Source organism: Saccoglossus kowalevskii, chromosome 21, assembly GCF_978046115.1.
Source record: "Saccoglossus kowalevskii chromosome 21, keSacKowa6.1, whole genome shotgun sequence".
Taxonomy (NCBI): Eukaryota; Metazoa; Hemichordata; class Enteropneusta; family Harrimaniidae; genus Saccoglossus; species Saccoglossus kowalevskii.
Genome location: NC_140661.1, coordinates 11256026 through 11277830, shown reverse-complemented (window position 1 = coordinate 11277830; position 21805 = coordinate 11256026). Strand labels below are relative to the sequence as shown.

Sequence of the window (21805 nt, the reverse complement as noted above, 5' to 3'; positions counted from 1 at the left end):
TTTACATGAATCATAATGTTTGACTGATGTTTTGCGAGAAAAGTACTAGGCACTTCGGTGACCACATGTTTATAATTGATGTTTGGCTTTCCTGAATTAGTTGGAATAATTTTAAAAAGTGACAAAATTCCTATTTTGCTTCCGCATGGTGTTTTATGGAAAATAACTTCAAAAAACTTCGAGTGTGAATTCTCGTTGTAAATTGCGACATCGTCACTGTATCGCTGTCGTTTGCGTGAACGTATTTCGTACACATTTACTCATGGTTGGCATTGACTGTAATAGCAAACTGGACGACAGAATCAGTGCATTTAGTACACAGGCGACCTTTGAAATGGGCGTTTTCTGTTTACAACTCAAAGGTCGTAACTCGAACATTTTTACTTGTGAGTCATTCTGAAATTTGACCTTCGACCTCATTACTTTTACGGCCCGTGGATTGATAGCGTATCGTCACGTCGTGTGTTCATACTTTAACTTAGTGACTTTTATAGACAATGGATGTATCGGTCGTAAGTATTTAATTGGTTACGATTGGCGACTCAAGAATACATATAAGTGTACATATAATATATACATTTCTTCAAACAGAAGGAAGTTGTTCTCTCACTGACAGCGAACATCCAAATGAAATCAACATAGTATTTACAATTAAATGGTAGTACTGTATATCCGAGACTGATACTACTAGTATAATTAATTAATACCAGTACGTCACAGATCATCAACCTAACGTACATACACAGTGGTTATTGTATCGGACTCTGGAACGGTTAACTTGAGTTCAAATCCTACAGTTGGGGTACATATGCAATGGGGTGGGGTAAACCTATTGCCTGGAGCAATAAGATGCGGATTCAGTGTGAGTAGCATTGTTAACGGTCAGCTTGTGTCTGAGCTCGACCAGGCCTGGTTAACACCAACATAGCGCATTTGTATGCCATAGTGTCATTATGACTAATAGTAAAATGGGTGCACATTATGTGACGACGCCCGGCCCGAAAACGAAATATGGGGGAAATTCACAATCACCATGATCAACACATGCGTTTGCATATCAGAAAAGAAGGCGATATTCTTTGCTGGGAACTGTCATTTGCCACAAAAATATTTAAGTTTGAAAACAAAAATTGTTAAATTATTTAATTTCTCTAAAATGAGTGCATATATCCGTTGACATTTGGCGGTTGTATTGTAGTGCCGAACTTGTCAACTTTCAACCAATCAAAAGACGTCTACATGACGTCACGGTAACATTGTATAAACCGCTTGCATATTTAGTAATTGATAACACAATATCTTATTGAATAAACATTGGCGAAATCTAGGTCGTTTGTAAAGCTTTGTAAATAAAATATCGAGTATATGTCATAATAGGTGCTTAACCTGTCAACTTTCAACCAATGAAAAGGCGTTTACATGACGTAATGTTTTAGCTATGACTCACATCCATATTGAGACAGTGATATCACAGTTTCTTTTGTCAACAATAGCATAAACCCTGCAGATTGTATTGTTTGTTGTCATACGTTCGCAGAACCAGTGTGCAAGAATCGATTGAGTTGTTGAAGAAAACTTGATTTTTTATCTGAATGACATGTATCGAACTCAGGTATGTTTGCAAGATGAATGTCTTACCTCAGGATTGAGTTGCCGACTTTTGTATGCATTCAAATTTGATACTTTTCGCGATAAATGGAATTTCTCATTTACAGTGCTATTATCTTGAACTGGGACGTCGTCTTCTCTGTTGGTGCGTGCACACGCATACCAAGTTCGTTCCGTGTTACCCGTAAACGCGAGTATCCGGTTTTCAGTAGGCGCCAGACCAACTGTGGCGAATCGTGAATCGAGCCGGTTTTTGCTGGTCCATAAAAAGGATAGGAATATATACTACAATCTTTTACCCCCCCCCCCCTAGTGACAGTCTCGGTAGGTTAGATTATATTACTCATACTCCGAGTCGAGACTTATAGCGAGTTGGCGAGAAAAAAATGGCATACTCCTGTCATTCGGGCGGGGAGTAATATTGGCTAATTAGAATTAGAATTAGATGTAGTCTTTCCATTAGTAACACAAATGAATAACTTTGGCACTGATCCACAGAAAATTCTGCATGTACTACCGTCTGGCTGGGCTCGGATTTCTCAAAAAGTCTCAAGTTGTGTGAGCATTTAACGTCAGATCATGGATTAAAATATACTATAATGAATCCACTGTGTTTGGGTAAAAAAGGCGGTCTACATTATCTATAAAGAGCGATGTAAATATAGGGAGAAACCTAACTCAATAATTTTGATTAAAGAGTTAAAAAAAGTGCGTTTTATAGAAAATTGTTGATGTCTGATTTTGTGAGTAATCAATGAATGGGGGAAAAAGAACTGATGTGAGCGGTTTTAATAGTGACCTTTTTTTATTTCATAACGATAGTTCTTCGTGAGATCGAACATGAACAAAAAATCGAACAGTGTGTGACCCAATTTTATTGTGCCTATAACGTCAAGCGACCAACAATGGCGAAACCTAGAAAGATTACTAAAATTATCGGCGATACCTACATTTATTCGGATATAGTGCAAAATAGCCTCACAAATACAACTTGGTCTATTTGAGACAAATACAAGTGGTATTTTCAAAATAAAAGCAATAGTTGCAGTTGTTTGGTTGGTTGCTAAGTAGTTTGTGCTTCAATTCTTCGATTTGTAATCTCTGTGATTGAAATTGAACTTTGTACAGCGTATGTGTGTAATGATAGTTCGGTTTATTTTGCCGATACAACTGTGCTTGTATATACATCCGGGAACTGGGCTATTTTTTACAGATGCGCAGTGATGACATCATTGGATGCGTAGAAGTAGAGGGGCGTTTAACCGTCGCCATTTTGGATTGATTCGTAATTTAGCGTTTGAGAAACAAGTTAATTATCGTCAAATATCTCTTCCATCCTCGGTAGCATAATTACCAGATTCATTCCAGTGTATTGCCTGATTATTTGACATCGGGGAACTGCTTTTAGTTTTAGTATCTGGACATTTTGTGAAGCTTTATTGCGGTTGTTTTGTTCCCGATCGGGAATTTTAATCCACCTCAAGTGACCGGGACCGACCTTCCTTCTTTGCTCGTAGGTGATCACCTTCTCGAAAATGGGCACCAAGGATGATGAATACGATTACTTGTTTAAAGGTGAGTATTGTAGAAATGGCAACACTTTTGATATACACTATGTAGTGCGTATTCTTTCACCTGTGTGTTTACAAGCCAACGCTAAATAATACTTGTATTGGTCATGTCGTCATAGCTTTCAGAGATCTCTATAAACCGGTCAACGATCATTAAATTGTTATCAGTACTAGTCGTGTATTCAATCGCTTACGCCCTACAACAGTTGCTTCACATAATGCTTGTTCGGTTTGTATTTGCATTACGATTTTAGCGGCTAAAATTGCGTGAAATTTTCCTTCAGTCTATTCACCATAAAAAACTATGCGACCAACGACTTCCGTGTTTACAATCGATGAAAATTCCATTGAGCAGCCATGATTTCATCGCCGAATTTTGCATCTGAGTCACCCCCCCCCCCTCCAACGTGTCCACAATGACATCACATTGCTATTGTCAGCCGTTTCCATTTATGCTTTGTTCGTTAAAAGTCCGTTATTTTGTGATTTGGGTAACCATACACTCGTTTTGTCGTTTCCATTGTACAACTTTTATAGAGGCAACTCCCCCACTTGTATTGTAATGTAAACTGTAGGTTTTAAATAAATATCCAAATTGTTTTCTAATTAATATTTTTAACTGATAGTTTATATCCGATTTGATTTCAAATTTTGTATATGTACGCCCCCTTCCCAATTAATTTAGTACAGATTTTGTATATTACATGTAATTTGTGCCATAATGATTTACATAATAAATAATGAACCTGTTTTAATGTTTAACTATATGTATAGCATTTGTATATAACTTGTATATAATTAATTTATGCCAGATTTGTGTGCCCTAGCTCTATAAATTTAGTACAGATTTTGTATATTACATGTAATTTGTGCCATAATGATTTACATAATAAATAATGAACCTGTTTTAATGTTTAACTATATGTATAGCATTTGTATATAACTTGTATATAATTAATTATGCCAGATTTGTGTGCCCTAGCCCTGGCTGTGTCAGTCAAATGCAGGCTATTAGCCAGGAATCAGTTGCCAGTCCGTTTGGTGGGTGGACTGGTGGCTGGTTAACACCCTGGTCAAATGACTGTTGGAGTGTTCTTTGATGATCATGACTTTGCCACCTGGCTTCTGCACTTTTCTGTAAATTTTCTCAAAATCTGGGACCAAGAAAGTTGGCTTTCAAGTGAAATATTTTTGCTCGTTATTTACAACACAAGTTTGCAAATTTTAATAATGTTTTGAGCCAGAAGAATGATTTCAGTATTTATATAAACTTCACCCTTGGCTGAGAGAAAACATGTCAATGGAACAGGAACTTCTGAAAGAGGCCATGGAATTGAGGGCTAGCCATGCACATATGAAACCTCAAGAAAGTTGTTTTAGACGGTTAACAATTCAGTATATTTATACTGCAAAACTAAGTCAGGGATTGCATTTATACAAAGTTCTGACAACAGAAAATACAAGGACATATGATCTCTAACTGCTTCTCTGGACATGTTGAAACAAAATTTATGTTAATTTTCTGAGCGGAGCTCGAAATCAGCACTGCATCCATGCTTCATAGATCGGGGAAGGTTGTGGGTAGAGTGATGTACTTTTTTACACTGAGTAAATTTTTTCGTGCTGTTACCCAGGGGGGCATTCTGACCTTTGTTAACTATTTCATTTAATTTTCATGTTCAGGTTTTCTACCTTCAAATTACGTGTGATAAATACGCTTATAGCGATAAAAACTACATATTTATAGGAATGTTTTGCTGCGAAACGACAAAATCAGAAAAATTTACAGGTATTTTATGATTTTTCAGCTAAAGATAACATAAAGGCTTGAGCTTCTCTGCCAAGGTCATGCAAGGGTAACCCCACTCCTGCAGAATGCTATTTATATGCAAATAAACGTACAGCCTTGAAACCAAATGATGCCAATTGTTCTTAAAAAAAAAAAAAACTTGTATTAAGCAGAGTAAAGTGTAGTACAGTTGAAATCTTTTTTAACTAGTTGTTTAATTTAGCTATTTTTTCTTGTTCAGTATTTTCGCAAAATAACAATGTACATTCTGCTTGAAGGCAAGTCTTATTATAATGAGTCTGTTTTCACTTTCCGTAAAATAAGGTCAACACATTGAAGGCTATATAAATTTTGCTTATTGGCAGCAGCCGGCACTGTGGGGGTGTCAGTGTTTTTACTGCTATACCATGCACGAAATGAAATTTACTAAAATTGCCGTTGTCAATTTTGAATAATTTTATATAAACAACGTTTAGTATACTGTATTGTACAGTAGAAATTTATGTCAAATTTGATGTTTAACATTTTTTCTTGAAATGTGGATGATTAAATTATTGGACAGTATGTTTATGTTCAACATATACAGGTTTGATTTTTGGGTGGTGCAACATTTTGGTTGCAAATGGTCAGATATCTCGCTGAGAGCGAGTTTCATTCTCTCTGCATCATCACATCTACTGTAACATTGATATATGCAACCACAGTATTTTGAAACGGCGACTGGGGAGAATCAAACTCTATTTCAGTGGCTCACGCTCCCGAAATTCTGGTGGCCAATTTGCTTTTTAGGTTTATTGGCTTTTGATGAGTTTTTGATAACGCAGCAACACAAAACATGTAGTCTGGCATTCATAGCTGCATTAATTTTGTTGAGATAGAGATTGTCATCTTCGCATGTTATGGGTAGGTACTTGAGCAGGTGATGACTCCCGTGCTGTAAAATGTAAAGTCTTCAGTTTTCAAAAGGTTTGTTTAATTTGGATAAAAAAATCCATCGTTTTAGTCAATTTGAAATTCCTTATCAGCAATTGTTAGTCACTCTGATGTCTAGGGCTGATGTTGATTCCAAGCTCCGATAAAACTGAAGTAATAACAGTTTTGAATTAATGTGGATTGTAATCACTGTAGCTGTAAAAGCTATAGTTACAATGCATGTACACCTTGCTTTAAACTGCAAAAACATTGTCATACATTTACAAGGTGTCTGGCGTGAAGCAATTGTATTTGTACGACTTCAATAGACACGGAAACGATATTTCCCTTCCTAGATTAATACACAGCCAGTATGCTTATTAGCATATTTCTAAAATAACCAACTAGTAGCTGTAAATAAAGCATATATAGTGACCACTCCCTAGTTTATCTGTGCACAAGTATTTCCTCTTACATTTTTAAATAACCTTGCGAAGCAATACAATTGTCATTGAAACTGGGGAGAGAGTGCCATTCTACAAGAACATTTTTCATTGAAATTACTGTATTTTGGTGTGATGTGTGAAATTTTATCTTAATGAGAAGTAAAAAAGATTATTTGCGTTTTCTGCATTTTATTTACTTGGGTTTAGTATGGGTTTTATTGATTATTTCCTCAGCATGTTTTTTTTTTTAACTTGAGATTTTTACTAATCATTTCATTTTACCAGGTGGACATAATCCTGTGCTAGCATATGAATGAATAAAAACTTGTTAGCCCAGTGCACACAGATTATTCGTAATCATCACAGTTACTAATGGGTCTTTTCAATCATTAATAGGGGATTTTCCGTACAATTGCGAGATCTCGCGAGATGTATGAAAAACGCGCGTCGAACGTCTGCCGCAAAAATCGAACGATTTGATTTTGAACTCGAATTTCTTTATTTCGTAACTCACATCGACCGGCCGATCTTCGACAGAGGAATATTGCTTCCGAATACCCTTACTTAATCAAAATTGTCTATCATCAATTGTGGACAGCACATTATTAAGCATGGAAATGTCCCCGAAATACTTTCGCGTTTGTCGAATCCCACATGATGTTTGACGGCACTACGACGCTATGACCTTTGTTTGTCCTGTTTTTACGTTCAATTTCACGCATAACGCGTGATTCTCGCAGTGAGCGGAAAATGGTCTATTGGTGAAAATAACCTTTTTATTATTTAGTGCTTGTCAGTGCAAATATACTAAACATGTTACAATGTGAATAGAATGGTGTAAATTATTGAAATTCTATAATGGGCATTTGGGGTTCATGCTTCTGCATCACCATCTCCATTAGGCATACTAAACAACGAGATAATTATTACTGCGTTTTATCATCGAAGGGTGGTTTAAAGAATATTTTCTAGAATGTTCTAGTTTTGCTCTGTCATTAAAATGTAGTATATTGAGATTTTGTTGTTGAAAATTTACTAAGTATCTCAAGATGAATGAGTATAAGTTACATTATGATACATATAGGAAATGTTTGCTATTTAATGTTTTATGTTCTCTATTATTGAATTCGCAAACCCTCCAAATCTAGAGCTTTTCCCACTTCATTTAGCAAAATTCATTTAGCATTTAGCAATTTTATCAGCTATTTTTTGTATTGGGAATTTGCTACCCCAGGTTTGTCATGGTGATTTAAAACCACCAATCCGGAACAAATAATTTTCAGGAAATGTTACAAATGTGTGTGACTTACGACTATAAATTAATGGCATTATGCTGCCTCTGTTATGATTATTTGGTTCTTAGTAATTTTAATGAAGTGTCATAATTACAACACTTTGTTTGTGCATTATCAGAACTACAGCCATACATGTACAGTCAACTCATAGCTAGCTAGCTATGTGTTCTTGGGTTTTATTATACAAGTGAAATCTAGTTTCGTCAGTATACTATGATTACCCGTGTATTTTGTATTTGTAAGTGACAGGAAGTAATATCTTGCATGTAGCGAAAATCTGCTCATTTCTTGAGGTAATGGATGTGAGGGGAAATATGGATTATTCATTCGATGTCATTGATATTCAGGAGTGGGCTAGACACGGGAAGTAGAGTTTGTTGACCTATTCTTGTAGCACCAAGGGGAGTATATCTACTTTTCATGCATGGAGTGAACCGTTGAAAAAAAGATGAATGTTGGGTGGTTTAAAACATGATTGGAGACGACTAGATGGTGGTTATGTTGCATCCAGAGCAAGATTATTGTGCTTAAAGTAATTCACAGCCGTTTTTATGTTTTTAATGACTTTGGTACATTTAGTAACTGTAGGCGAAAATACTGTTGTGAAGTATATTATAAAGTATCAGACGTGGACTGAATCTTTTTTTTTTATTAATGTCAGATCATTTGTTTGGTTCTATGTAGTCTCCAACATGTCTGTGGTCTGTTTGCTTTTGGCCAGAAAACGCCACAATATGTGATGTTCTCAGAACATGTTTTCTGTCACTAATGTGGTCATTAGTTAGAAATTGTCAGGTGATGCACCTTTTGTTCAATTGTCATTATTGAAATGAATTTGTTGATATTTCAATATAATAAAAAGCAAAAAAAAAAAATTATCACCACAAATGTTGTAATTTTGTGCCATAATAAACAAATTGATGAAAATGGGTCTTTTCAAGAAATCTCGTCTGAAATTCATTCAATTGGGAGGCTAACGGAAATACATGCTACTATTATCAGTTATGATCACCAACCAATTATATCACATGTACCGTATTTGTTCTATTTTTTAGCGCATCTTCAATGAAGGTGTACATGCTTTTATTGCGTGCTAGTTCATTCAAATATTATTTTGACAATACACACCTCTGTCATTTACACAATAGAATATGAGATACTAATAGTACGCTATGTGAAACATTTTGCAGTGGTTTAGACTACAGTAAGCCTATTTTGTTCCAATGGTGATCACATAATTTGTAACATGTATTGGTGTCCAACGTATATAGTATTAAAGGGCAGTTAGCGACATGGACAACATGTGTAAAATACATACATAGTTTGTTTACGTGATATTTGAACACGTGCTGCGTGACGACATCTCCCTTTAAGTGTACCCCGTTTTGTTTGGAAGGGCTTGGGGAATATAAGGGTGATTTAAGGTGATTCACTACCCGAGGAAATAAGATTTCTTGCCATTCTGATAATTACTATTTTTTTAGGAAATGATGCTTTAGCCTGGCTTTCTATTGAAATGTTCCAAAAATGTTAATTTTTGCATTTTTTGAGGCTGTTTTTCTCGGAACACTTATTTCATAATGAGGGAAAAAATGAAAAGTTGTTGACCTTTGTCAAATTCAATAATTTTCTCGCACTTTTTGAACCTAAAGAAATTGTGATTTCCTAGGTTGATTTATTAGGTTGAATATCAACATTCTACCCTAAATAAGTAAAACTGCACACTTTATAAAACTTGAAAGACAGTTATAATACTTCTGGAACAAGATGGCATACTTACAAGCGCAGTCGGTTTTTATTTTAGCAGTATAACATTGGTTGAATTTTTTTTTTTTTTTTTTTTTTGTAGTTGTGCTGATCGGAGATTCTGGAGTTGGCAAGAGTAACTTGCTGTCAAGATTTACACGAAATGAATTTAACTTGGAGAGTAAAAGTACGATTGGCGTAGAATTTGCCACGCGTAGCATCCAGGTAGATGGTAAAACGATAAAGGCCCAGATATGGGATACTGCAGGACAGGAGCGATACAGAGCCATTACCAGTGCGTAAGTGGACGTTTTCAACTAAACCGTCTGATTTCATGTTCTGATCTGCTTGTCACCTATTTTGACAAGTAGGTAGTTTTCAATCATTATGCCCACTAACAGAATTGTTGAGATCTCAAAATGGAGAAGAGACAGCGATAAGAATTGTTTTATGGAATTGACAGCGTTTTGATTTCCAGTGTTTATATTTTTATCTTTTGCTCCTTTCTGTGGCTGATTTAAATAATTGGTCTAATATTACAGGTACTACCGTGGTGCTGTGGGTGCGTTACTAGTATATGACATAGCCAAACACTTAACATATGAAAATGTTGAAAGATGGCTAAAAGAACTGAGGGACCATGCAGACAATAATATAGTCATCATGCTAGTGGGCAACAAGAGTGATTTGCGACATCTTAGGGCAGTTCCTACAGATGAAGCAAAAGCATTTGCAGGTAGGACTAATTCATTTCTGTTTATTAGGAACTAGTACCAATTGCAAAGACAAAATCATCTCCCAAAAATATCTGATACTTTTTATTTGTACAGAGGCCAAGGTGGGATGTGGGGTATCCCGAGGCAGTCTTAGCACTGTGAATTGACCTTCGATGTTAACAGGGTTTATGATCTTGTTGAGAGCGAAAGAACCACAAGATTTTTTTTTTCGCCCATCAATTCTCTTCCATCTTTATGTCTACTATATTCCACTGATCTGTTCCACTATGGTGTTTGGAACAGTGCAAGGCCTACTCCGAGCCAATGTTGTTTTCCATTCTTCCAATTATACTTGTCCTGCCGTCTGATTCTTTGTGTTCTGCTTCTCCACAGAAAAGAACAATCTTTCATTCATTGAGACGTCAGCGCTGGACTCAACAAATGTAGAAACAGCTTTCCAGAATATCCTCACAGGTAAGTGCGTCTGCCATGTTTTCTACTGTTTTTTTTCTTAATTTTCTTAATTTAGTAATCTTGCTTTCTAAGAACAATTAATCAGTGAATGTAGATCACAGAATCAGAATGACGTTTTCAAGTTGATCTGCACTGCGAAATTGCATTGCATTGCATTGCATCCCATCCAGAGTTTTATTTTAGTGCATGGGTTTTCTATTCTTACTAATCTTCGCCTTACATACATGGGTAAATAATCTCCTCCAGTTTTGATTTCTTGCTGTTAATCCTAGCTATGAATGCTTGATATAAATGAAAGGGTTGTAATGAAGTGTTAACAGCCAACTAAACTGCTTGAATTTCTCCTCGGTCAAGTTTTCATCAGCTGATTGCTAAAAGGGGGGTCTCTGAATTTGGTTCTCATAAACAGCTCTCGATGAACTTGGACACAAAAGAGTCAGGTTTTGTCTTGCAAACGGTGTTCCAGTCTCTTCCATCATCCCCCACTTTGTTACCATGGTTACAAAGATCAGTGGAACAGGAAGTGTAATGATGGAAGTGAATATAACACCATTTGACGGACAAATACAAGTCCTATGGCTCTCTCGCGTTCAATGAGATCTGAGTGGTTGTTTGTTTCTAAGGTCTGTCGATGGACGTAGAGAAATTTGTCAGAAATTTATGTTAGGGGTAATACTCTCGTTTGGATAAGTTGAATTGTAGTCGTATACTTGTCCACTAGTATTATGCTGACTAATCCTGCACATGTACTATTTCTGGGATAACTAACGGTTGGTTAAATAATGTTTTTGCTTTGCTACCTCTTTTCCTTGTATATATTAAAATATTAAATTTCAAAGCCCAAGCCCTTTAAAAAGGACCATGCTACAATTGTTCAAACAGCTTTTTAAAGATGCAGTCAAACCAACTGTAAAACACATTGACAGCCACAGTACCAACAATTTTTTTTTTCCCCCTGAAATTTCGATCAAGGCTCAGTCACGAAAAGAGGTGCTAAATTATTTGCGAAAGTATGAGTAGCAGTTTCACTTGTGTAAATGAGTTGTCTAAGATCAAAATAGGTCCTTTTTGAATTATTTTTTGATTTATGGTTCATGCACACTTCTATTAGAGCAAATACAATATTGAGAAAATTACCTTTTAAGGAATCCTTCAAGAAACATTGGATTTGGTCCTGTGGCTGTTTTTTGGATTTGAAAAATTAGAATCTTTCCCAATCCAGTTTTATGCAAGGACTAATCCCGGCTTTCCAAAAAAAGTGATTCAAATCAATTCAAATGTAGCATTGAATTTTAAATGGATCCTTTTTAAAGTGCTCCTGTTCTTGTAAGTTGTCAAATTGGAACGTCTGGAAACACTTCCATTTCCATTCCCTCATCCTGCATTTGTGTGTCTGCGTCTGCTAGCATATTTCATTTTTGTTATCTGCTCATATTTTCATAATTATTTATTTTTGTCCATATGCATGTTTTTTTCTTTTCTTTTTTTGCAGAAATTTATCGCATTGTGTCACAGAAACAAATCCGGCAAGGGTCGGGTGAGCAGGACGATCTGAAAACGGATAACACTAAACCAATCCATATAGCCCCTACGGAGGATGATACTAGGAAGAAATCAACATGCTGTGCAAACTTATAGATCCCTCTCAACTCATCCCACCCATCCCCCATCATTCCAAATGTTGTGGTCCATGTTGTGCTGATACGCTTCTGTGTTGATGTGTAATGCATTGTAAATAGGAAGATAGAATTCTACATATAGGGGTGGTATGTCATTAGGAAGGTGGGGAAGGGAAAGAGCAATTTATTCCGAAATACTATCTGTAATTTACCTTAAAATATACATGTAATACTGACAAACTGAAGTAACCAGATTTATCTACTATCAATTGTAAAAAAAAAACAATGTTTTTGTTAGTTTTGGGATTATTATTTCTGTGATTGGTTTTTGTTATTGCAGAAATATACCACATTGTCTCGCAGAAACAGATCCGTGATGGAGGAAGTGGTGAGGACTCCCCCAACGACAACGTACAGACCATCAATATTGACAAATCCATTGATACCGACTCAAAGAAGAAAACATGTTGTCAGAATTAGCAGCCTCTGTCTTTTTATTTGTCTGTCTGTCTGTCTGTCTGTCTGTCTGTCTGTCTGCGTGTATGTCAGTCTTTCACATTACATTAGTGGATGCACACATACAGAGGTGGTCAACTTAATCATAATGACAGATTTTTCTTTAAAATAATAATCTTTTCGTAAGGGGAGTTTGTAATACTCGAACTCTGTGCTATTGCTGGATTTGTCTGATGTCAGCTCCTATGTACAGTCTAAGGCCTTCCTATACATTGTATCATTACACGTAATTGAAGTTTACTGCTAAGAAGTCGACACAAACTTGCATGGGATTTAAACCTTGCAAATGCTAGTATTAAAATCACTGTACTTTAGGTCCTGTGTGTTCACTATTTAAAGTCGTCTGTTTTTTTACCCACATGTTCAAGTATTACAACTTTAAAGTGGGAGAGTCGTCACCTTTGCATGCGTCAGATGGCCATAGCGTGTTTACAACAAGCATCTACCCATGAGCCTATGCGTTTTTAGCATGTTATCGTCGCTTGGGACTCTATTCCCACATGTGCTCAGGTGACGACCGTCTCGCCTTAACCCTACCCCACATGTGTTACTGTACGATAAAAGACAGACATTGACCAGAAAATGTGCAGAAATTTGACCTTGGTGTGAAAATGCCTATTCTGCTAGTCACAGTAAGGTTCACATGTAATTTATAATTACGTTTTCTAGGGTAATAGATTCATAATTTCTTTTTCAGCCAGTATATATATAATATGTAGTATAGACACTAAGTGTTCATCAATGAAATGAATTGTCTGGGCAGTGATAAATAAGCAAGCCATACTCAAGGCATTTTTTTTTTTTTTTTTTGTTCTGTTGCCAGTGTGGTTCTCGTGTGTGTACATGCTATTTTCAAATCTTGCGTAACGAATAAATATCATACATTTAATTGTTTACAAACATTATGTCAGTCATTTGTACCTGCAACAACTATCTATTAAATGCTTACTGGTGTATTTATATATACATGTATAAAGCACGGTTTATGCTTTCCATACCTTTGAGATATTGTCTACACTTCAATGCGAAAATGAGATTCTAAGGTCGTATAGGTTAAACCGCCCTACAGGCTACTGTCTGTAAGATGTGTTATCATTCTCAACAAGGCTTGTAATTGGCTGCTTTGTCATGACATTATCACCAATCAGCACACGTTTTAGAATGGAGGCATGGGAGATTCACTTATTGGTGTATTTGCAAGCTACTGGGTGCGACCAGGTTGGCGGGTTTTATCACGAAGGCAGTGTGGTAACTACCAGGTGCTGCAGAGAGGGCAAGGTTTTTGCAACTTGCAGCCTTATTGTATGTTATTTTCACAATTTGAGACGTCAAAATTAAATATCATTTACATATGGGCTGTTAAGAATCGCTATATGCTGACTACAAAGTTGTCTGGTTTGCCAACCTTAACTCGCCAAATTAGTTGTTGCACTCCACTCTTGGTCTCGTAATACTGCACATTGCTTTAATTTTGAGATGTTCATAAATTGCAAAATTTTGCAGTGATAAACATTTCACTACTGTCTTGGCATGAAGTTTGTGGCTTTTGTAAAACTGGGTACGGTATACAGTGCATACATGTTTTGACAAATTTTGAATGTGCTGTAATACTGATGGCAATGCTGGAAATTATCCTTCCTAAGTGACCTAGCTGCAACTGTAGGCAGCCTTGGATTCCTTGACCCCACATTTCTATTCTGCCTGTGGCACCTCAGAAGTAATAATTAGTCGTGTGAACCCACCCCTCTTCAAAGGTGGTTGGTAAAAGTTTTTCTACTAATTGTCTAAAAGTGTGCAAGGCCAGCCAGTTTAAATTCTTGAGTATAGAATGTGAATCTATTGTAACTGATGTTTGTTCAAAAATTAATATTTTACTATTAAATTTGTTGATTCAATTTCTTGCTCATCTGCTTTTGCTGAATGGTCACTTAGAAGCGGTTGCAAGAAAGTGATTCTATGGTGCTATGCAGCAATGTGTCTTAAAAGTGATGCTTTGTAGAGGTTTTGTACGCGCTTTCCTCTTCAATATTTCAATAGTTTTAATGTAGCATTGTGCATGTGTGAAACTCTGTATCTAAGAGTGTACGAGACTATTGCACCTTTTGCAACAGTTTATCCTTCACTGTGTTTATTACCTTTCAAACTTGCTTTCTGTAATCTTGACTATTGTGCATTGTTTTTACCTTATTCTTGTGCTTTATCTTCATTATGGTTTTATCCGTTAATTGATGACCATGCATCTCCGATTAGAAGTGCAAGTAAAATGTCAACTGTTTTAAATACGAGTCCCATCGTAAACAGTGCATATGAAAAACAGTTTAAATGAAATTTAGATTGTGTGCTTTATAGCATCTGCTCTTAACTAAGGGGGTTAATATTGTTGAATTGGCAAGTTTCTTTTGCAATTCTACCTCTACCTCTACCCTGCAGCGCTTTCCAATTTAATTGTATATGCCCCTTATAAGGACAGTTATCTCGAGGGGTATTTCCAATTGAATTGAGGAACTAGAGTTGGGGTGCAAAAGGAATGTTTCCAGATGACACAATCGATTGGGCAAATGCAAGCACTTCTAAAGAGAGGCTTTTTAGGATGGGTAGGATTTTTTGACTTATTTTCAAATAAAAACTTTTCCTTTTGTATGTGTATACATGTCAGATAGCGGATACTAACCTGAAAGACACAGCTGTGTGGATATGACGTCTCGCAGACAAAGTGCTTTAATATTGTAATTGTAGTTTAATAAATAAGTTGCTATTCACACCAGTAAGTTATTTTACTGACTAACCAGAGGGTGAAATTAAAAATGAGTTTACTGTCCACTGGACAACTTGATGTACCTGTCCCGGGTGAGATAAATTGCTTCAATTAAAATTTTTAGCCTGTCATTGTTAGTCTTAAAAATTCTGAAAGCAATTTTTTTCGACACTTGGGGCTACACTATTTGGTCAGTGGGTCAAGGACAAATATTTCCCAAAAATATGCCTGTCTGCGATGGGCCTTAATTTCGACCACTGCAGACATTTCTAAAATGCTTAATATTGCATCGTACAAAGTGTATGCCGTTTGTTGACGTGTTAGATTCAAAATGGCAGCCATCCCACCGTGCAGTGTTCTAAGAGTCTTGTGCGACTTCTACATTATCTACACAAGATTCAATGGAACCACAACAGAATAAAAACCTAATAATGTTGCTCTGCTAGATGTAAAGTCCGCACGTTTTAAAAAAATAAGTGTGTTGTAACTTGCTGGTGAGAATCAAACTTAAAATAATAAATTAAAAAAAAGTGCAAATTTTATCAATATCTTGACTGTACAATATTGTAAATAAAATGAGAGCATTGCGTTGATTGAGCTGCACAGTTGCATTACCTTTACAGTGTCATTTTTCATGTTGTGGAATATTTTAATAGAAAATTATGTAACCATGTGATTCATCTCAACTGGTTCCACTCTGAAGTGGTGTTATATTTCCACATTTTTCAGCTCCTCTTAAGGAGGTTTGGACTGAATTCAGGATTGTCATTTTCTATATGGAATGTAGAAATTGAAAAGTTTAATTCTCCATGTCTCAAAATTATGTTTGGTGACATTGGATAAAGAAATATTCTGGGAAGTTTCTAGAGTGATATTGCATTGCTCAAACAAGCTGCTTTCCGATTGGTCCAAATGTTGGGTGTTCAAGTTTGATAGCCAATCAGATAGTCTTATAAGTAGCTTCACTTTGACTCAAGACTCCTTAAGATGATGAAACATTGTCTTTTCTGACCCATTACAGTTGTTCTTAATTTTGCAGGGTTGCTCTTTCGAAAAAAAAAAAATATATATATATTACAATAGTCTGCACTAACTCGAAATCTAGCTTATTTACAAATATTATAGTCTGTCTTGTATATGGTATATCATAGAAAGAAATCATATTTGTTATTTGTTTCCTCCAATAAGTTTGGAGATTAATGTGTCAATGATTTGAGTGCACTGTACTCTGGGTTTTGTGGCAAAATATTTCTATGCTTAGAATAATTTTGTAACTTAGATCTGTCCTCTTGATTTGCAAGTTTTCACAACAATTTAAACATGTTAATAAAATCATTAGTATCAGATGTTCTTTTCATTGTCCATTTTCTTTCCCTCTAAACTGAAATTCGTAAATAACAGTTCAGTACAATAGAATACATTATGAGCGTTTTTGCCCTTGGCGGCGCCCTACTTACGCTGTGATCATGTCCGGGAAAGATCAGTACCCATGTAGGACTTAGTTCCAGTGGTACAAACCTGTCCTTTCGGCGGGAGTGCTCCGCAAGCAGTTGGACCTGGACCAAAGAAGATCGACTGTAAAAAATATGGGTGAAAACAGCGGCGGATATGGAACATTTACGTGTAGAGGTGATGGTATTTTTCGTACTTCTATAATAACTGTTATAGAGGGCGTTGGGGTGGGACTCGTAACTTTACTATCCTCAGGGGCGGACATCCGGGCATTTTCACCGCCTGGCAACCCTCGCGGTGAAAACAAAGGCCAAAAACTCGCAGAAAACAGTACTTTGGGATGGTTGTTGAGACTCCCCTGGAGAGTGTATCAAGATTAGTGTAGCATATATACATTTGGTTGTTCAGAATTACTTCAAAGTTGAGTTTGTGTTGTTTTCTCGAATTTTCACCGGCTCGACCGGCGTTCCACACACAGTCACTTGGGGGCTGAAAATCAATAAATACTAATTTTTTTTTTTAAATCATCCGCTATACGTATATAAACAAGTTGTGAAACACGGCACCGAGTAAATCGACGCCCTGTCGGTTTCAAATGTCGATTTCTTACCTTAAAATGCGAAATAAAAAGTGCAGAGGGGATCAGGTATTATGTTAATAACCATTGTTCATAATCGCTAACTTGGTTTTATTCAAAACTGCACAAATCGCGAGTTTTCTGGTGATATCCGACAATTTCATGATCGAAAATGGCCAGCAGCCAGAATCAAGGGGGATTCGCACAGAGTTCTGGGTAAATCAAGTGCGCATACTCATTTTCAGCCAATCAGGCGTGCCGTAACAGCGAGTATTTCCTTGATTTACCCAGAACTCTATGCGAATCCCCCTTGATTCCGGCTGCTGGCCATTTTCGTTCACGAAATCGTCGGATATCATCAGAAAACGCGGGATTTGTGCAGTTTTGAATAAAACCAAGTTAGCGATTATGAACAATGGTTATTAACGTAACACCTGATCCCCTCTAAAAATTTTTGTTTCGCATTTTAAGGTAAGAAATCGACATTTGAAACCGACAGGGTGTCGATTTACTCGATGCCGTGTTTCACAACTTGTTTATTTATATACGTATAGCGTATGATTTTTATTGAAAATTAGTATTTATTGATTTTCAGCCCCCAAGTGACTGTGGTTCCACAGCAGCGCGCACATAGCCATATAAATGCTTGGCTGCAATCTCCTTCCCAGAGGCCTTTGCGCTTTACGCAATAGTGCCTCTGCCACAGGCAGCCTTCAATTTTGTGGTCAATCACCTCACTACGCACGGCCATTTTCTTGTACCTGTTAGATCTGAAAACGTACTACAAAAAGTGGGGAAAAAACGTATGTGACATCCGAACTACTAATGTTTATTAATGTCAGACCTCAGTAAAAACGCAAATATTCTGATGTATTCTGGTGAATATATCAATACTATTTCTGGCTTGAACGGGTTCGATTTTGCGCGTCTAACAGCATTAGAACACACAGGTTCTAGTAAGTTTATAAAGTTAGTCATTTATAGTAGAAACTAGTGCTTTGGCATGTAGGAAAGGATTGTAATTTTCTAACGCAAGTCATGTATATTTTGTATAAATAACTGAACATTTTATTTAGAGTCGGGGCGTGAAACCTCTTAATAAAGTGATTAAAGTAACCGAGTGACTTACGCATAACTTTGTTAATCGACAGGGTCTTGTAGTTCGAACATATTCGAATATGCAAATGAGTTCTATGCAAAGCTGCTTGGTGCAGTGATGATAAGTAACTCGCATCGAATTGTGCGGAGTTCGGCTTGGCTGGTTCCGGCCTCAATTGTCATGGCGTATCAAGCCACAAGAGGCCGGTAACTAGTATCAAATCCGGCATTCCGATTGGCCCATCACTTTTTCGTTGTTTCTTCTATTTCCCTTGGTTACCTGATGTCAGCGTTTATGCTCGTGGCCGTTCCGGGGTTTCCTTTTACTTTCGAAAGTTGGGCGAATAAAAAACTGTTGTTTTTTTTTTGTTATAAATTTTCATAGAAACAGCGATGAATGTCAGAAACTACCTGCCATTCGCAAAGGACGCCGGGAACCAGCGAATAGAAATGCATGGTACAGTGCGAACTCCGCGCAGTTCGATGCGCAAACGCCTCTGGGAAGGAGATTGGGTACAGTGGTGCGCGTCTTAGCAACGTGGAACGTCTGTGACGTAGCTCCGCCCCCGAGGATAGCCCTGTGCTAATATCGACTGTAAACCACTCCTGTTTTCAAACAACTCATTAGTTTTTTTTTTTAAATTGTACGGGGATATCGTTGGACTTTACAGTAATTTCACTGTTTTGAAGATTTTTTTCTTAGATGTTGACTGCATGCTGTCTAACTGTATAAACTATGGATAGGTAAGTGTATCCGATTTCCACTCATTCATTCATTCTATTTTATGTTTTATTATTTTCCAGATCACAGTTGAAAAAGCTTGTATCTATCTTGTCTACTAATAAGTTTTGGATTATTTTAAATCAGTTTTAAGTGTGTGGTGACAATGGAGGTCTTGATTTGCAAAGAGTGGCTGACACTTTTTTGAGACTGGTGTTACCTGCAGTTGAACACAAGAACAGTCTGTGTAATGAACTGTTAATGTATGAATGTAATATTGGGTTACATCCTGCTACTGGGATTTAGAAATTTAAAGTTAGGATCTCGGAAGGGATGTGGTCAAGAGCGGTAGTCGTCGCGCCGCGTATGTACGACATTTGTGTTGATAAACATTAATTTTCCCACAATCCAATGCGCTCTTCTAATGAAAATCACAAATATGAGGTTTGACCTGGGCGCGACCTGCACTAATCACCGCTGGTGACTCTTTCAATACCTTCCTATCACCGAAAAAAATACATAATTAAAGCTTGGTCGCGTCTCAGTTTGTACTCGTTGATCTGCGCAACAGTCAAAGTCGTGCGTGGCGCGACGACTATCGCCCTTTAAAATGTGTTCTAAATCTGATTTTAAAAATTAGTAATCGATTGAAAATATTGTTTTAAACACACAAACTTAAACGTGTTACTCAGTAATACACCTGTCTTTTACGTCAAAATGACGTAGTCGAGTCAACGTAATGTCTTATGAAGCGACATCTGTGGTTTGGTTTAGTGTACAATGTAGGAAGTCACGCAAAAACACATTTAGAAGAAATATATATCGTGCACATATAATGTAACGTCTACAGTGGCGTAATAGCTGTAATCGTAGGGGGCGTCATTCACGAGTCGATATCTACCGTATATTGTGGTGGTCCGTAAAATAAAAGATTCAGAGAGTTTTACTTATGTTAATTGTTAGTGAAAAACAACGACATTACTGAGAAGAGTGGTCTATTTTATGTTATTTTGACGTCACAGAAGCAATTTATCGCTAGAGGGCGCGACCTATATGAACAGTGTATTCAATGTCGACGGTATACAAATCAGATGGTTCAAATTTGAAGATTTTCTTGGGTGTGTTAATTTGTGATATTTTTCACAGCTGAGTTTGAGCGTATATACAAGACAAAATTTGATACGTCTAAAAAACCTGTCAACATACAAACTCCTCTCTGATTGGTCACACAGTAAGGTGTTAGGGTTGGGTAGCCAATCAGGTACAATCTTGTAAGTAGCTTCGCAATGGTATATTTCACAGTGCTTAACACGCCAGGTAACCTAACGAGGTCCTCCCAAACTTTATGTCCGTATATGTTACATATATATGAGGTACTCCATTATTACGCGTGCGATGTTGATACGGGTGGTAGAAGGTGTCTGTTGGAGGGGTGAAAAACAAGTTACCGCCTGTCGGAGCTGCGTATTCTGATGTGATTTTAACTTTTAATCTATATACCGTCATAACTCATCTGTAATTCACGAGTTGTACATGTACCAACACAATAGAACTTATTTCATGCGCTACCCGGGCCCTGTTGTAAAATAGAACAGTCCAAACACGCAACACCATCAGAGCATGTCTTTGGAAAGTTTTTTTTAAAATAACACCACGGCCTTTAAAACAATCGCAGTACTTATCCGCTCTGTGTTTACTTGCTGTCGTAGGAAAAGGAAACTTCTCGCGTCACTGAAGTCTAAATTTCTACCAGAAGTTGAACACACACTCACTGCTGATTCTGTGTGTTTCTAGCGGCTGCCAGTGGTTTTATACATCCGGGTTCCTTCTATCGATATCAGGTAGGTATAAGGAAATCAACAATGCAATAAGTGTACGTGGTTTCACCCGGAAGTAAGTTATTATAATATACCAAGTTAGCTTATATCTAAAAACAGTAACTTCCTAGACAAATCTATTTTATGACATACACATTGATAGACATAGTTATAGTCCTACTATGCAGCGCGCGATGTTTCTGTGAAAAAAAAAAACACTACAAGTTACACGCGTAACACAGTGCGACGTGGCGACTGCGGCGCTATGATATCATCGATCGATTTCGTAATCAAGCTTCAATGGACCGTATAGTACTGTGTATTCATGGTGATTATTAACGCTGTGGAATATTAAAACTGTGGCATATTAAAACTGTTCCCTCCTACCACTTTACAAACGTGATTACAGTATTTCGTTGTAAGACATTGTTAACCGAGGTTAGAAAGTCAATCAGATAAACAATGTTCACGATAATAAAACCTTGGTATCAAAGTTCACACGGAGTGTCTAGACATGGCACTCGTACAATAATTTCAAAAGTCTAAATGTTTGTTTTGTTGTAATAAATAAAACAGCAAAATATCGGTGTTTTAGAAAACCTGTGCGTGGTTTTTGTGAAATAAACAAGCCAATACTTAAATAAAATAACAACGTATATAGATCACGTTTTAAGAATATAAATTTCATGTTTC

The 21805-nt window shown here is 36.8% G+C and overlaps 1 protein-coding gene across 1 annotated transcript; it reads left to right on the top strand.

Moving 5' to 3' along the window:
- Nucleotides 1–1521: 1521 nt before the first annotated feature.
- Nucleotides 1522–12658, top strand: LOC100367579 (ras-related protein Rab-11A). Its single transcript, XM_085495179.1, has 6 exons — nt 1522–1612; nt 3126–3183; nt 9471–9666; nt 9910–10103; nt 10477–10557; nt 12050–12658. The coding sequence occupies exons 1-6, from the start codon at nt 1598–1600 to the stop codon at nt 12193–12195; spliced, it is 690 nt and encodes a 229-aa protein (XP_085351305.1). The 5' UTR covers nt 1522–1597; the 3' UTR covers nt 12196–12658.
- The last annotated feature ends 9147 nt before the right edge of the window (nt 12659–21805 follow it).

Bases quoted from the DNA above. Each gene is read 5' to 3' on its own strand.
- LOC100367579 (XM_085495179.1), top strand. The intron at 9,667-9,909 runs GTAAGTGGACGT...CTAATATTACAG, and splicing joins TACAGAGCCATTACCAGTGC to GTACTACCGTGGTGCTGTGG. The intron at 10,558-12,049 runs GTAAGTGCGTCT...CTTTTTTTGCAG, and splicing joins TTTCCAGAATATCCTCACAG to AAATTTATCGCATTGTGTCA.